General features: G+C 45.3%; 1 protein-coding gene across 6 annotated transcripts in view; it reads left to right on the top strand.

The window, feature by feature from the left end:
• The first annotated feature begins 1,766 nt into the window (after positions 1 to 1,766).
• PUS7 (pseudouridine synthase 7) overlaps positions 1,767 to 15,682 on the top strand; it is a 52,190-nt gene continuing 38,274 nt past the window's right edge. For all 6 annotated transcript variants that reach the window (XM_054726379.1, XM_054726377.1, XM_054726380.1 and 3 more), the window contains exons 1-2: positions 1,767 to 1,946; positions 13,114 to 13,534. In XM_054726379.1, coding sequence (XP_054582354.1) covers positions 1,820 to 1,946; positions 13,114 to 13,534 — 548 coding nt within the window. In that variant the 5' untranslated portion in view covers positions 1,767 to 1,819. The remainder of the gene's footprint in view (positions 1,947 to 13,113; positions 13,535 to 15,682) is intronic.

The following is a 15,682-nucleotide window of genomic DNA, read 5'->3' as shown; positions in this document are numbered from 1 at the left end:
TGCAATTGCTGTCAATCAGACATGAAACTATGTATTATCCATAGCCCAAGGGCATGTGATTGTTTGTGTATTAGGAACAGAAAACTATCTGAGGTACTTAATTGAGGTGAATAATCTTCGCGGTTTAGAACCCTACCAGTCTGAGCGAATTATCTCTACTTAGTTAGACAGATCCACATGTAAACTCAGATTTTAAAAACAAGTCCAGCCTTAGCTGGTTTGGCTCAGTGCATAGAGCGTCTGCCTTCGGACTGAAGAGTCCCAGGTTCGATTCTGGTCAAGGGCACATGCCTGGGTTGCAGTCTCAATCCCCAGTAGGGGGACTGAAAGAGGCAGCCAATCAATGATTCTCTCTCATCATTGGTGTTTCTATCTCCCTCTACCTCTCCCTTTCTCTCTGAGATCAATAAAAATATACTTAAAAAATAATAATAAAATAAAAACTAAGTCCACAGCTGCTATGTAAAACAAAAAAAATAAAAATAGAATTACCATATGATATATCAATTGCACTTCTCCATATATACACACACAAAAAAATCAAAAGCAAGGTCTCAAAGAGATATTGAACACCCTATAAACACTGCCATGAACATGCAGCATTGCTTACAATAGCCAAAAGGTGGAAGCAACCCTGGCGATAACAGGCATATTAAGTGTGGTACATACATATAATGGAATATTATTCAGCCCTTAAAAAGAAAAAAAGGAAATTCTGACACATGCTACAGTGTGGATGAATCTTAAGGACATTATGCTAAGTGAAGCCAGTTGCAAAAGTACATATATTATATGACTCCACTTAAATGAGTTACCTAGGATTTTAAAATTCATAGGGACCAAAAGTAGAATGGTGGCTGCCAGGGGCTAGGAGGGGGGAAAACTAGAGAGTTAACAGTATAATTTCAGTTTTCAAGATGAAGCGTTCCAGAGATGGATGGTGGTGATGGTTGCACAACAATGTGAATGTGCTCAATACCACTGAAGTGTATATTTAAAAAATGGTAAATTTTATGTTATGTGTATTTTAACACAATTTTAAAAAGTCTAGCAACATAAGGGCTTGAAATAACATTGATTTTTCACTCAGGATAGAAGTTTGGCAAAACATTAAATGTACCAAAGCTATCGGAGGACGTGATTTGGTCTGGAAACAAGTGCTACTTGAAGAGCATGGGAAGGGTAATGAATTTAAATTGCTTTACACAGAGCACAAACTTACTATGATCAGGATTTTGAAGGGGAGCCCTCAAGCATGCAGGTAAATTGAAGAAGTGGGAAAAAGGTGCTCTTGGATCCGTTGCATTCGAAGGAATTATATAAAAGAACTATATGGACCCTAATGTGATTCTCTGTTCATTATTACGTTAACTGTGTGGTGGAAGACAACCAAAATGGGCCTTAACTATGTGGAAGAAACCCTTGTTAACATGCAACTGACATTCCTAAGGCAATTGCTGATTTAAAGTCATCTAAAGGACTCCTTGGGGCCGTAAAATCACTTCTTGTCCTCGTCCAAGGCCAGGAGCCACCGCCTGGGAAGCTCCTGGAGTGAACGGGCCCTGGTGAGCTCCCCACGCCGCAGCTGGTAAGGCCAAGGGGCGCAGCTGCAGCACCTGCAGGGATCCGCCGCTGGGGGCGCTCGGCGGTGGGGCCTCCCCAGCTCCCGGCGGGTGGGCGGGGCGGGCGGCGGAGGGCGGGCTCCGCCCCCGGGGAGGGGTCGGCTGTTAGCAGCGCGTCCCTGCGCCGCACGTGTACGAGCCCGGTCGCGGGCGAGTCCACCCGAGCTCTGCGGCCCCAGGCGCGGCCAGGGGTGCCTATGTCTGGCCGCCCTTGCAGCTGGCTCTTCCGAGTGACCCTCGCCGCTGCTGCCCTGCTGCGCCCGGAGCGGCGCGCCCGCCCTCTCGCCGTTCGGCCCGCGGCGCGCTCGCGCTCTCCAGTCCCGGGTAAGTGCGCGGCCTCCCTGCAGCCGCCCGGGCTCCGCCGCCTGCCTCCGGCCCGGTCCCGCGCCCAGGATCCCAGGTCCCGCCTGGAGGGGCAGTGAGGGACTGGGAAGGTGTCCCATCCGTGGTCTGTGCCCGCGGCGCGCCCGCGGAGCCTCCGTAACAGATCGTACCGACGGGAGCGCGGCGGGAGCCTCGCGGGTCCTGCGCTCGGGTGGTGCCAGCCCCGCCCCCCCCCCCGCTCCCCCCACTACCGGGGCAGGTCCTCAGGGAACGCTGCGCCCTCCTTCCTCCCCGCGGCGCTGTCAGGCTGACGATCCCATTCCCACTCCTCCTTTCGTTGCCCCAGACGCTCCCTAAACTCTTCTCCCTCCCGGAAGAGAAAACTGGCTTTTATCGCTCCCATACATCGCCGGGCCAGTCTGCTACGGGGTCCGGCCCACGCGCTGGCTCCTCGTGCTCCGCTTCCATCGCTACTGATTGCGAGGCTGCTTGTGCCCGGTGACGGCTGGTTTTGTAGAAGCGGGAGCGAACAGGTTGGAGCCGGGCGTGTTTTCTGGAGCCCTCTGCCGCGTCCGTGTTGAACGCGTGGATGGAGGGCGTGCTGCCGTGCGCGTTGAGACTCACCCGTACTGAGCCCTTACCGCCCGCCCTGCACCGAGAGGTTTAAAAGTGCATCCTCATTGCCCGGGTTTTAAGCGCCTGCCAAGAAGCAGGTTTGGAGTTTAGTTTTTCAAATATTTGGTCCCGTTGTCAGACCACTTTTTTTTTTTTTTCATTTTGCAAATATGTACTAGTATAGGAATCCTAAGGGCTCTTGTTTCAAGTTTTTAATCATCTGTGAGACAGGCATGCCCCCATTGGCCTGCGGATGCCTGGACAATGGAGGGATCTGTCAAATATCCAGCATCCTGAAAAGGGAATGGACAGGCAATGATTTTGTTCAGTCTTTAGACAAGTAGCCAACACTCAGTAGTTATTAATTTAATAACAGCTTTTGACCATACCTTTTTATAGAGGCTGGGCCAATGCAGGTATTAATAAAACATAACTTTTGCCCTGGCCGGTTTGGCTCAGTGGATAGAGCATCAGCCTGCGGACTGAGGAGTCCCAGGGTTGATTCCAGTCAAGGGCACACCCCCGGGTTGCCGGCTGGATCCCCGGTGGGCGTGCAGGAGGCAGCCAATCAATGATCCTCTCTCATCATTGATGTTTCTCCCCTCTCCCTTCCTCTCTGAAATCAATAAAAACATATTTTAGCCGAAACCGGTTTGGCTCAGTGGATAGAGCGTCGGCCTGCGGACTCAAGGGTCCCAGGTTCGATTCCGGTCAAGGGCATGTACCTTGGTTGCGGGCACACCCCCAGTAGGGGGTGTGCAAGAGGCAGCTGATCGATGTTTCTAACTCTCTATCCCTCTCTCTTCCTCTCTGTAATAAATTAATAAAATATATTTAAAAAAAAACATATTTTAGGAAAACATGCAGCAATAAACGTTCACACATATTTTTAAAAAATAAAAACTTTTGCTCCTAAGTAGGAGAGAGAAATTACAACCCAGTTGAGCTTACTGCTGACTAAGGTCCTTTAAAGGCACCTCCTTGGAGAGGCTTCACTAAAGAGTACCCCTCGTTCTCTCATTCCTCTTTATTTGTGGCTCTTATACTTGCTTTTATTTTTATTGTATTCTGCCATATGTCCTTAAGTATATGTAAGCTCCATAAGGATGGGAAATTTTTCCCTTTACTCACAGCACCTAAAATAGTGCCAGACACATAAGAGATGCTCAGTAAACATTGTGGAATGAACAAATGTAATGAACTTAACGATTTTTGCATATTAGAGTGTAGTGAGTGTGTGCTCTGTCTGAAGGAAGTGCTCTTTGTTGTGAGTGCTAGAGGGATTAGTGACAGTTTGCAGAGGAAGGAGAATAGAAGCATTTAAAAAGTGGAAGTTATGGAGGGTTTTGAAATATAGATACGATTAAGACTAATATGGCCCTTTTTGTAGGTGTTCATTTTGCAGGAAATAATATTAAGGGACTGTCAATGGTGTATTAAAATTTTGAAAATGCTAAACTTTTATTTTTGTTGTGGGTGTAGAGGAAGCTTATTGGTGAATCTGATATCGTAATGGAAACAATTTTATGTATTTATTTATTATATTTTTAATCCTCACTCAAGGATATTTTCTCCATTGATTTTTAGAGAGTGGAAGAGAGAGGGAAAGACAGAGAGAAATGTCTATGTGAGAGAAACACATCGATTGGTTGCTTCCTGCTCCGCCCTGACCAGGGTCCCGGCTGGGGAGGAGCCTGCAACCCAGGTACGTACCCTTGACCGGAATCGAACCCAGGACCCTTTGGTCCGCAGGCCGATGCTCTATCCACTGAGCCAAACCGGCTAGGGCAGGATGGAAACAATTTTAAAATACAGTTAAAATGATAATATTCCTAATCTCATTTGGCTCATTTGGAGTGTAAAGGAAACAAAACTCATTACTTTAGTATCCCCTCCAAACAATTGTGTAGGGCTTCAGTTCATGGGTTACTATCAGTAGATTTCATCCTCTTTCCAGTCATAGAATCAAGCTTCCGGTCTAGAGAGATTTTACTTGACATATGAGATACTGTCATTTCTATCATAGACAATGTATTTGTGCAGTATAATATTTCTTTAAAATTTTAAAAAAACAAAACATTAAACTCATAAAGCCTGCCCCTTCACCTTTTCTTTTAAGTCAGTCACTTTTTCTAGCTTTGAGTAGAATGCTTAAATATGTGGATTTGGATTTTTCTGAATTTTCCTTAGGGAAATTTTAAAATTTTTCTTAGGGAAATGACATTGGGGTAGTCAGGGTTGTTTTTCTGATTGAATTCTTCTCAGTCTCTTTCATATTCACAGGATCTCCCCCCAACCCTCCTCCGCACTTTCTCATTTTTATTTTCTTAATATTTTTATTGATTTTAGACAGGAAGGGAGAGGGAGAAAGAGATAGAAACATCAATGATGAGAGAGAATCATTGATCATCTGCCTCCTACATGCCCCCTACTGGGGATCAAGCCCATAACCTGGGCATGTGCCCTTGACCGGAATCGAATCTGGGACCCTTCAGTCCACAGGCCTACGCTCTATCCACTGAGCCAAGCCAGCTAGGGCCACGCTTCTCATTTAAAAGCTATATTGTGCCCTGGCTGGTTTCCTCAGTGGTTAGAGCATTCGCCTGCAGACTGAAGGGTCATGGGTTCCATGCCTGGTCAAGGGCAGGTTCCCCAGCCCCAGTAGGGGCGCATGTGGGAGGCAGCCAATTGATGTGTCTCTCTCACGTCAATGTTTCTATCTCTCTCTCCTCTTCCCTCCCTTCCACTCTCTATAGAAATCAATGGAAGAAATCAGGTGAGGATTTAAAAAAAACAGTTATATTGCATTTCAGTCTTTCCTTTTATATAGTTCCATACTAATTTGAGTTCTGCCTCTCCTAGTTTAGCAGTTTGCACAGTTGTTCTAGTATGTTCTCAGCTTCTAGGCCCAAATATAGAACTTAGCAAAATATATATTAAGTGACTTATAATCATTGGTGCTACATATACTTTAATAAGTAATTTCTAATAGGGTCATTAACTATAACAAATGTAAAGTATTATTTCATTTGAAAACAAAAGTGAGGCCCAGCCAGCGTGACTCAATGGTTGAGTGTCAACCTATGAACCAAGAGGTCACGGTTTGATTCCTGGTCAGGACACATGCCTGGGTGCAGGCTCGATCCCCAGTGTGGGGTGTGCAGGAGGCAGCCGATCAAAGATACTCTCTCGTCATTGACGTTTCTCTCTCTCTTTCCCTCTCCCTTCCCTTCCTCTCTGAAATCAAAAAAAAAAAAAAATACAGCTGAAACCGGTTTGGTTCAGTGAATAGAGCATTGGCCTGTGGACTGAAAGGTCCCAGGTTCGATTCCGGTCAAGGGCATGTACCTTGGTTGCAGGCACATCCTCAGTAGGGGGTGTGCAAGAGGCAGCTGATCAATGTTTCTCTCTCATCGATGTTTCTAACTCTCTATCCCTCTCTCTTCCTCTCTGTAAAAAATCAATAAAATATATTTTTAAAAAAAAGATTTATATAAATAAATAAATACAATTTTTAAAGTTAGGTTTAATGAATTTGTCTTTGCAATCCCATATAATAATCCTATGTAATAAAAGCCTAATACGCTAAGTGGCCAGTCAGCCGTTCAACCAATCAAAGTGTAATATGCTAATGATATGCTAAGGCCGCTCAACCACTTGCTATGACGTGCACTGACCACCATGGGGCAGACAGTTGACTGGTCGACCAGTCGCTGTGATGTGCACTGACCACCAGGGGGGCAGATGCTCCAACCGATAGGTTAGCTCGCTGCTGGGGTCCAGCCAATCGGGACTGAGCGAGACAGACTGGACACACCTTGGAGCCCTCCCACGGTCCCTCCCTGGCTGGCCAACCTCCGCATCCCTCCCCGGCCCCAATCATCCACCGTGGGGTCCCTCGGTCTGGCCTGCGCCCTCTCGCAATCCGGGACCCCCCCCCCCCCGGGGGATGTCGGAGAGCCAGTTTCGGCCCGATCCCGCAGGCCAGGCCAATAGGCTCACTGGTGCATGAATTTGTGCACCAGGCCTCTAGTCTATATATATAAAAGCATAATGTGCCAATCGACCGGACGGTGGCTGTGATGCACACTGACCACCAGGGGGAGATGCTCAACGTAGGAGCTGCCCCCAGCCCGCAGGTCCCGATCACCTGATCGGGGCCTGCCCGCCAACCTCTCGTTCCCTCCCCCTGGCCAGCAGGTTCTGATTGCCCGATGGGGAACCGGGAACTGGGGGTGGGTGGCGGCGTGTCCACCAGGCCCCTGATCGTCCCGTGACTGGCCCCACATACCGAGGGCTACCGGTGACAGCAGGGGGCAGGGCCAGCGAGCGGGTGGGAACAGCCAACCTCCTGGTCCTTTCCACCCTGGCTGGCAGGCTCCGATTGCCCAATGGGGAACCAGGAGCTGGAAACCAGGGTTGGGTGGTGGCTGACGTGGGTGGCTCCAGGGCCCCTATAGCCCTGCCGGTCGCTCCATACACAGAGGGCAACCGCGGTGGCGGCAGGGGGTGGGGCCGCTGCCGGTAGCTGGGAAAGATCAGTCCTGATCACAGTTCCAGGCCTAGGGACCCTACCCATGCACGGATTTTGTGCGCTGGGCCTCTAGTTAAATATAACAAGGAAAAGATCAGGCAAGGGTCCACAGGATCAAGAGAGACTTCCAAATAATACCGAAGATGTACTTATTTGGTGCTATTGGCAGTGCTCTGAGGCTTTCTTAAAATTAAGTGGTATTTGAAGGAGAAAACCATGTTTCATCCTTAGCCTAGCGAACGAAGGAAGCATAAGCTTTGTTTATTTCTCCAGATTCAGCAGTAACAACTCTGTGTAAACCATCCATAATAAATATTAATGACCACCGGTTAAATAGAACCGCTATTACAGGCCTTTGACCTAGTCATCATTTTTCAGCTTTACAGAGAAATAAACTGAAGCTTAGAGAGATTAAGTGATCCGCTTATTAAATGGCAAAGCCTAGATCAGGCTCCACATTATACCCCACAAACTGCCATTCACCAAGTAAGAGTTGAAACCGGTGGTTGATATTTCAGATCCATGGTCTGCTAATATTCTCATTCCAAGGATGTTGGGCATAACCATGTTGTCCTAAACCTCCTAGAATTTTATCCACGAAATCACTGATACAGGTGTAGGGGAGAGTGAGGCGTTGGGATGATGCCCGTATTCTGACACAGGTGACTGGTAGTTAGTTGGCGGTAACATTCCCCGAGGTAAGAGGTGCAGTTTAACAGGAGTGTGTTTGTGGTGGGAAATGATGAGATCAATTTAGGGCATGTTGAGTTGGAGCATTTGATTCTACCTCTTGCTATCTCTGTAAACTGGAAGCAAGATACTTCATCTCTGGGCCTCAGTTTTTTAGTGCTAAGCTGAGAATGGTAATGACCCTTCTGTCACAGGGTTCAAGCGAGGCTTGAACAAACTCACCACATACACGTTATCATTGTTCAGCTGTCCTTATGATTGCCTTGGACCCTGGGTGGGAGTTGGAGATGGAGGGGTCTTGACGGGAATACTTAGGAGTGAGAAGGGAGCGAGACTGGAGAAGGGACCTAGAGAAGCGCAAATTTAAGGGGCAAGCATCTCCAGAGGCAGGAAATAAGAAGTAAGAGAGTTTTGAAGCAAGAAAGCAGTGATCTATGTTGTGTTGGGAAAGGATGTCAGGTAGGGCCAGGCTTGAATGACCGTGATTTGGGAAATAAATACCGGTGGGGCGTTTATTTCATTCCCTGCCTTGTCTTTTCACTGCTGGGAATAATTTCTGGCACTGGGGTGCATGGTGAATGCTTGTTGAAGGGATGAAGTGCAGTGGTGAGGAGTGAGTGCTAAAGTAAGTATGGGCTTTCCTCGAGAGGGTTACCGTATTAAGGGGAATGGTTATAATAGGTGGTCTTGTCACTGGAAATGGACTGAGATCAAGGCAGGTCTGCCCCAGTAAGGTCTGTAATGTGTGGGTTATTGACTTTGTGCAGGAAAGATTTCATGGCATGAGTCCAGGTGATTTTGAGAGTAAATTTATTAAAACTGGGGACAGTGAAACAAAGGAAGGACTTAAGAGAGAAGAGGCAAGATCTCAGCAATAGGAGTGAGCCTAGGCCAGTGATAGGCAACCTTTTGAGCTTGGTGTGTTAAACTTCGCCAAAAAACTGAGTGTAACTCGGGTAGTGTGTCACTTTGAGGAAAAAACATCATTTCGCGATGTTTATAGTTTAAATAACATAAACGTATAATTGTTATATAGAATTGTATTTAATAAACCTCAGCGGCCGCGTGTCATCAGAAATGGCTACGTGTGTCAGTGCTGACACGTGTGTTATAGGTTTGCCATGACTGACCTAGGCAGAGCTGCCTTGGCCCTTTATTTATTTATTTTTATTATTATTATTATTTTTATATTTTTTCACTAAAGGCCCAGTGCACAAAATTCATGCACTGGAAGGGGGGGTGTCCCTCAGCCCAGCCTGCATCCTCTCCAACACCCCTCGGGGGATGTCCGACTGCCAGTTTAGGCCTGATCCTGCAGTCAGACATCCCTCTCACAATCCGGGACTGCTGGCTCCTAACCACTTGCCTGCCTGCCTGCCTGATTGCCCCTAACCAATTCTGCCTGCCAGCCTGATTGCCCCCTAACTGCTCCCCTGCTGGCCTGATTGATGCCTAACTGCTCCCCTGCCGGCCCGATCCCCCACAACTGCCCTCCCCTGCCGGCCCGATCACCCCCAACTGCCCTCCCCTGCAAGCCTGGTCACCCCCAACTGCCCTCCCCTGCCAGCCATCTTGTGACAGCCATCTTGTGACGATGTGGGGGTGGCCATCTTGTGATGTGAGGGTCAATTTGCATATTACCTCTTTATTATATAAGATTGATTTCAGAGAGGAAGGGAAAGAGAGATAGAAACATCAATGATGAGAGAGAATCATTGATTGGCTGCCTCCTGCATGCCCCCTACTGGGGATCACGCCCACAACCTGGGCATGTGCCCTTGATCAGAATCGAACCTGGGACCCTTCAGTCCGCAGGCCGATGCTCTATCCACTGAGCCAAACCAGTTAGGGCTGCCTTGGCCCTTTAGAAAAAAAAAGTCACCAAGGCAGAATTGAGCCAGCTGGGTTGTGTGAACTCAGGAAACAAATTACAGAGGCAGAAGAAGGGCCCTTGGAGACAGTTGCTCCTGTCCAATGCTCCCCTGCTTGCAAGTCTCCTGGGAACCTTTAGAACTTAGAAAGAAAACACAGATACACCCCTGAGGAAAGAAGGGGTGGAGGGGAAGACAAGGCATGCTCCAGAGCATACACTGGGTCCTTTGTCTTAGGGGTTTTTATGTATTTTCTGATGGCGGGGAATTTTAGAAGTGTCGGGAGAATCTCAATAGAATATTCATCAGATTTCAAAATGTGTCCTTTGATATGATGATTCATCCAATGAACTTATAGATGGGTCAGGATCATTCTCTGGTTAGTTTCACCTTCAAAGAAAGTCACAGAAGAGGGACCAGACAAGCGGGTCTACTACCGGCATGGTCTGAAATGTGTAAACCATTTGCTCCTAAGTGTCCTTGGTTAGGGAAGATGAGACTCTACGATTTATTATCTGTCTGTAAATTGCTCAGCTGGTTCCATATCTGTCTTAGTTTCTCCATTCTACTTGTCAAGGGATTCTCCTAGCTTCTTACTATCCTGCCTCAATGTGAATATGCTGGAGGGAGGTGTGTCTGCCAGAAGACCCTGCTGACTAGGGAGGGCCAGGCAGTGTGGAGGGCTGTCATAAGAGAGTAATTCTCCTGACTGGCCAGGTTTTCTCCAGCAGCAGCCAAGAGCATAGGCACAGAGAGTCGGATTGGTACTTGGTTGAGGTTTAGCAAGGATCATGGAGCAGAAGGACTCATGAACAGGAATATTGAGTAGTGACTAAGCGTTATTGATGTTTTGGGCATTTGAACAAGGAAAGGTTGAAGAGGTGGTGTTGTGGGACTGGATATCTCAATATATTTGAAGAACAGGTGATGGGAGAAAAGGAGCAATGGAACTGAACAGATTGGTGGTTTGATCAGAGTAGAATAGCTTGTATATCATTTTAGACTTTGCACTTTTATTTTTTATTATAAAAAAAATATTAAACAAAATGTAGAGCCGAGGCCGGTTTGGCTCAGTGGATAGAGCGTCGGCCTGTGGACTGAAAGGTCCCAGGTTCGATTCCGGTCAAGGGCATGTACCTTGGTTGCGGGCACATCCCCAGTAGGGGGTGTGCAAGAGGCAGCTGATTGATGTTTCTCTCTCATCGATGTTTCTAACTCTCTATCCCTCTCTCTTCCTCTCTGTAAAAAATCAATAAAATATATTTTTTAAAAAACGTAGAGAGAATGATGTGATGACTTACCTGTGCTCCCATCACTCAGTTTCAGCAATTACCAACTCAGCCAGTCGTGTTTCAAATCTACACCCACTCTGCTTCCATTCACCACAGGTAAATTACTATTATTATTATTTTTTTTTTTTCAGAGAGTAAGGGAAAGGGAGAGAGAGACAGAAACATCAACGATAAGAGAGAATCATTGATTGGCTGCTTCCTGCACACCCCACACTGGGGATCAAGCCCACAAACTGGATATGTGCCCTGACCAGGAATCGACCCATGACGTCCTGGTTCATGATAGTCAACCACTGAGTCATGCTGGCCGGGCCTGGTAAATTATTTTGAAGCAAATTCCAGACCATGTCTTTTCAACTATAAGTAGCTCAGTTTCTATCTCTAAAAATATAAGGATTCTGTTTTTAAATGTAACCACAATAACATTATTTCACTTAAAAAGTTGACAGTACTACTAATGTCATCAAATATCCCCAGTGTTTCAATGTCCAGATTCTCATAAATGCTTTTTATTTTAATTTTATTTTGCCGGGCCGGTGTGGCTCAGTGGTTGAGCATTGACCCATGAACCAAGAGGTCACCAGTTTGATTCTCTGCCAGAGCACATGCTGGAGTTTTGGGCTCAATCCCCAGTAAGGGGCGTGCAGGAGGCAGTGATGTTAATTCTCTCCCACCAATGTTTCTATCTCTCCCTCTCCCTTCCTCTCTCTCTAAAATCAATAAAAACATGTTTTTAATTTAATTTTTTTATCCTCACCCAAGAATATTTTTCTATTGATTTTTAGAGAGAGGGAAAGAGAGAGAAATATCGTTGTTAGAGAAACACATTGATTGGTTGCCTCCTGCATGCACCCCAACCAGGGCCCGGGATCAAGCCTGCAACCGAGGTACATGCCCTTGACCGGAATCGAACCCCGGACCCTTCAGTCCTCAGGCCAGCACTCTATCCACTGAGCCAAACCAGTGAGGGCTTAATTTTATTTTTTAATTGATTTTTTAGAGAGAGAGACTCACACACTTGCATACCAATTTGTTGTTCTACTTACTTTATGCATTCACTGGCTGCTGCTTGTATGTGCCCTGACCGGAGATTGAACCCGCAACTTTGGTGTGTCGGAACAACACTCTCACCAACTGAACTACTCAGCCAGGGCATCATACATGTTTTTTAAATAGTTGGTTTGCTTAAATCAGGATCTGAAGAAGAATCCACTCATTGCATTTCTTGTAGGTTTATCTGTAGATTCCCCTTCCTCTTTTTTTCCTTTGCTATTTATTAGTTGAAGGCACTAGTAGTTAGACATAGAGTTTCAATCACTGAATATACTTCATAAATTATAGCATGTAATTCCAGGGGTACACAATGCCTGGTTGTCTCTCTTGGTGATGTTAGTGGACATTGATGGTTATTGCCCAGGTCCACTATTTCATTAAGGATTTGCTATTTATTGCGTCTTTGATCTTTATAGATAGGGAACCATTTGAGCACCTGTTTTAAGAATTCTGCAAAATATCTGTTGATGCCTGTTGCATCCTGCTGGATTTTCTGGCATGTACAAAAGAAATAATAGACTTAAACAATCTGTAGACTTTTTGTTATTGTTGTTGTTAATCCTCACCCAAGGATATTATTTCCATTGATTTTTTTAGAGAGAGTGGAAGGAAGAGGGAGAAACAGAGAGAGAGAAACGTCAATTGGTTGCCTCCCGCACATGCCCCTACGGCCCCTACTGGCATGGAACCCGCGACCCTTCAGTCTGCAGGCGGATGCTCTAACCACTGGGTCAAAGGTATACATATTTTTAAGGCTTTTGATGCACACTGTCAAATTTTTTTTTGCAAAAACGTTCTGTCATTTTTCTATGCCACCAAAGGTATATGCCAACATTGGAAAGAATTATTATTTTTTTAAACACCCTGCACACTCCCTACTGGGGTTGGGGGATTGAGCCCACAGCCCCGGCAATGATGTGCCCTGACTGGGAATCGGGAATTGAACCGACAATCTCTTGGTGCTCTAGATTGAGCCACATGGGCCAGGGCAGGAAGAATTCTTTTAATAAATGGTTTTTAGGACTAGGAACAAAATTAACTGTGCTTCTGTTTGCTGAAACCCACTTAATTAAAGAAGTGATGATTACTTTTTGACTCTGTCTTCCTAAAAGGTTTTCTTGGAGCCTTAAAAATGGAGATGACAGAAATGACTGGCGTGTCACTGAAGCGTGGCTCCCTTGCTGTTGAAGATAATGACAGTCTGACCCCGGCTGAGGAGGCAAAAAGACAGAAGGTCTCAGAAGGCTGGCTAACCAAAGGCCAGGATGGGATAGAAAATAACTCTCCACCCAGCTGTGAAAATGTGCCTCGGCTACCTGAAGTTGTAAGTGCTGGAAAGAGTAAAAGAAATTCTGATGCCCAGCTGCAAGAAGAGGAAGAGGAGGAGGAAGATGGCCTTTCAGAGGAGGGTGAGGAGGAGGAGGAAGCTGAGAGTTTTGCAGACATGATGAAGCATGGACTCACTGAACTTGATGTAGGCATCACCAAGTTTGTAAGTTCTCATCAAGGATTCTCAGGAATCTTAAAAGAAAGGTATGCTTAGTTTATGTACAAAGTTATTTTAGTTATTTTAGTTCTTTATAAAGAAACTAGAGGCCTGGTGCACGGATTCGTGCACCGGTGGGGTCCCTCAGCCTGGCCTATGGGGATCAGGCTGAAACCGGCTCTCCGACATCCCCCGAGGGGTCCTGGATTGCGAGAGGGCAGTTCTCGGGTGACGCACCCTGGAATCGGGCTCCCTCCTCTCTGGTTCCAGGAGCGTCACCCAAGAACCACAGCTACCAAGTCACCGCAGCTCAGCAGCCTCCTGCATTGAGCGTCTGTCCCCTGGTGGTCAGTGTGCATCATAGCTGTCAGCTGGTCTGCCGATCGGCCAGTCGCTTGGGCTTTTATATATGTAGATCAGCAGTATAATCTTGTATTTATTTCTGTTCCCCAAGGATTAATTTCACAGATGGTCAAAAAGGATGAGAGCTGCCCAAATGAGTAAATGAAACCATTTAAAGAAAAAAATGAGTGAAGCCATACAATTTTTGTTCTTTTTCCATCTGACTTATTTCACTTAGCATAATGCCCTCAAGATGTATCCATGTTGTTGCAAATGGCAATATTTCATCTTTTCTTCTATATAGAGGGTGACCAAAAAAATATGCACACTTTAACAGCTGATAACTCACTTAATTTTTAAAATGAACTGTTTGTTAATAAATACTGACTTTATAATCGTTGAAAGTGTATATACTAGCTGATCATTCACTTAATTTTGAAGTGTATGTTAACAAACACTGATTTTACTAGTATAAGCATTCAAAGTGTGTATACATTTTTTTAGACACCCTGTATATATCACATTTTCTTTTTATGCACTCATTCATTGATGAACACTTAGGTTGTTTTCATGTCTTGAGTACTATAAATAATACTGCAATGAACATGGGGCTCATGTATCTTTTCGAATTAGTGTTTTCTTTTTCTTCAGATAAATAGCCAGAAGAGGAATTGCTGGATTATATAGTAGTTGTATTCTTAATTTTTTGAGGAACCTACATACTGCTTTCCATAGAGGTTGTACCAGTTTACAGTTCCACCAACAGTGTACAAGGGTTACTGTTTCTCACATCCTCTCCAGCACATTTATTTCTTGTATTTTTTATAATGGCCATCCTAACACATGTGAACTGATACCTCATTGTGGTTTTTATTTGCATTTCCCTAATAATTAGTGAAGTTGAACTTCTTTTCATATGCCTGATGGCCATTTGTATGTCTTCCTTGGAAAAGTGTCTGTTCAGACCCTCTGCCCATTTATTAATCGGGTTGTGTTTTTTTGTTGTTGTTGTTGAGTTGCATGAGTTCTTTATATGTTTTGGACATTAGCCCCTTATTGAAAATATTATTTGCAAATATCTGCTCTCATTTGGTTAGTTGCCTTTTGTTTTGTTGATAGTTTCTTTTGCTATGCAGAGCTTTTGAGTTTGCTGTCCCGTTTGTTTATTTGTGGTTTTGTTTCTCATGCCTTTGTGTGTGTGTGTGTGTGTGTGTGTATGTATGTATATATTATTGATTTCATAGATGAAGGGAGAGGGAGAGAGATATATAAACATCAATGATGAGAGAGAATCATTGATCGGCTGCCTCCTGCACACTGGGGATTGAGCCCACAACCCAGGCATGTGCCCTTGAGCAGAATCAAACCCAGGACCCTTCAGTCCACAGGTTGATGCTCTATCCATTGAGCCAAACCAGCTAGGGCACCCAGCACTATTTATTGAAGAGACTTTTTTTCTCCATTGTATATTCTTGACTCCTTTGTCATAATTTATTTTTTTTAATATATTTTATTCATTTTTTACAGAGAGGAAGGGAGAGGGATAGAGAGTTAGAAACATTGATGAGAGAAACATCAATCAGCTGCCTCCTGCACACCCTCCTACTGAGGATGTGCCCACAACCAAGGTACATGCCCTTGATCAGAATCGAACCTGGGACCTTTCAGTCCGCAGGCCGACACTCTATCCACTGAGCCAAACCAGTTAGGGCCTTTGTCATAGTTTAGTTGTCTGCAAAGTATGGGTTTATTTCTGGGTTCTCGATTCTCTTCCATTGATCTGTTTTTATGCCGACATTGGACTGTGTTTTATAAGGGTTTTGTTTTATTTATTTATTTACATTTTTTTTATT

The sequence above is a fragment of the Eptesicus fuscus genome, chromosome 14 (genome assembly GCF_027574615.1).
Source record: "Eptesicus fuscus isolate TK198812 chromosome 14, DD_ASM_mEF_20220401, whole genome shotgun sequence".
Taxonomy (NCBI): Eukaryota; Metazoa; Chordata; class Mammalia; order Chiroptera; family Vespertilionidae; genus Eptesicus; species Eptesicus fuscus.
This window is presented reverse-complemented; position numbering and strand designations above follow the sequence as displayed.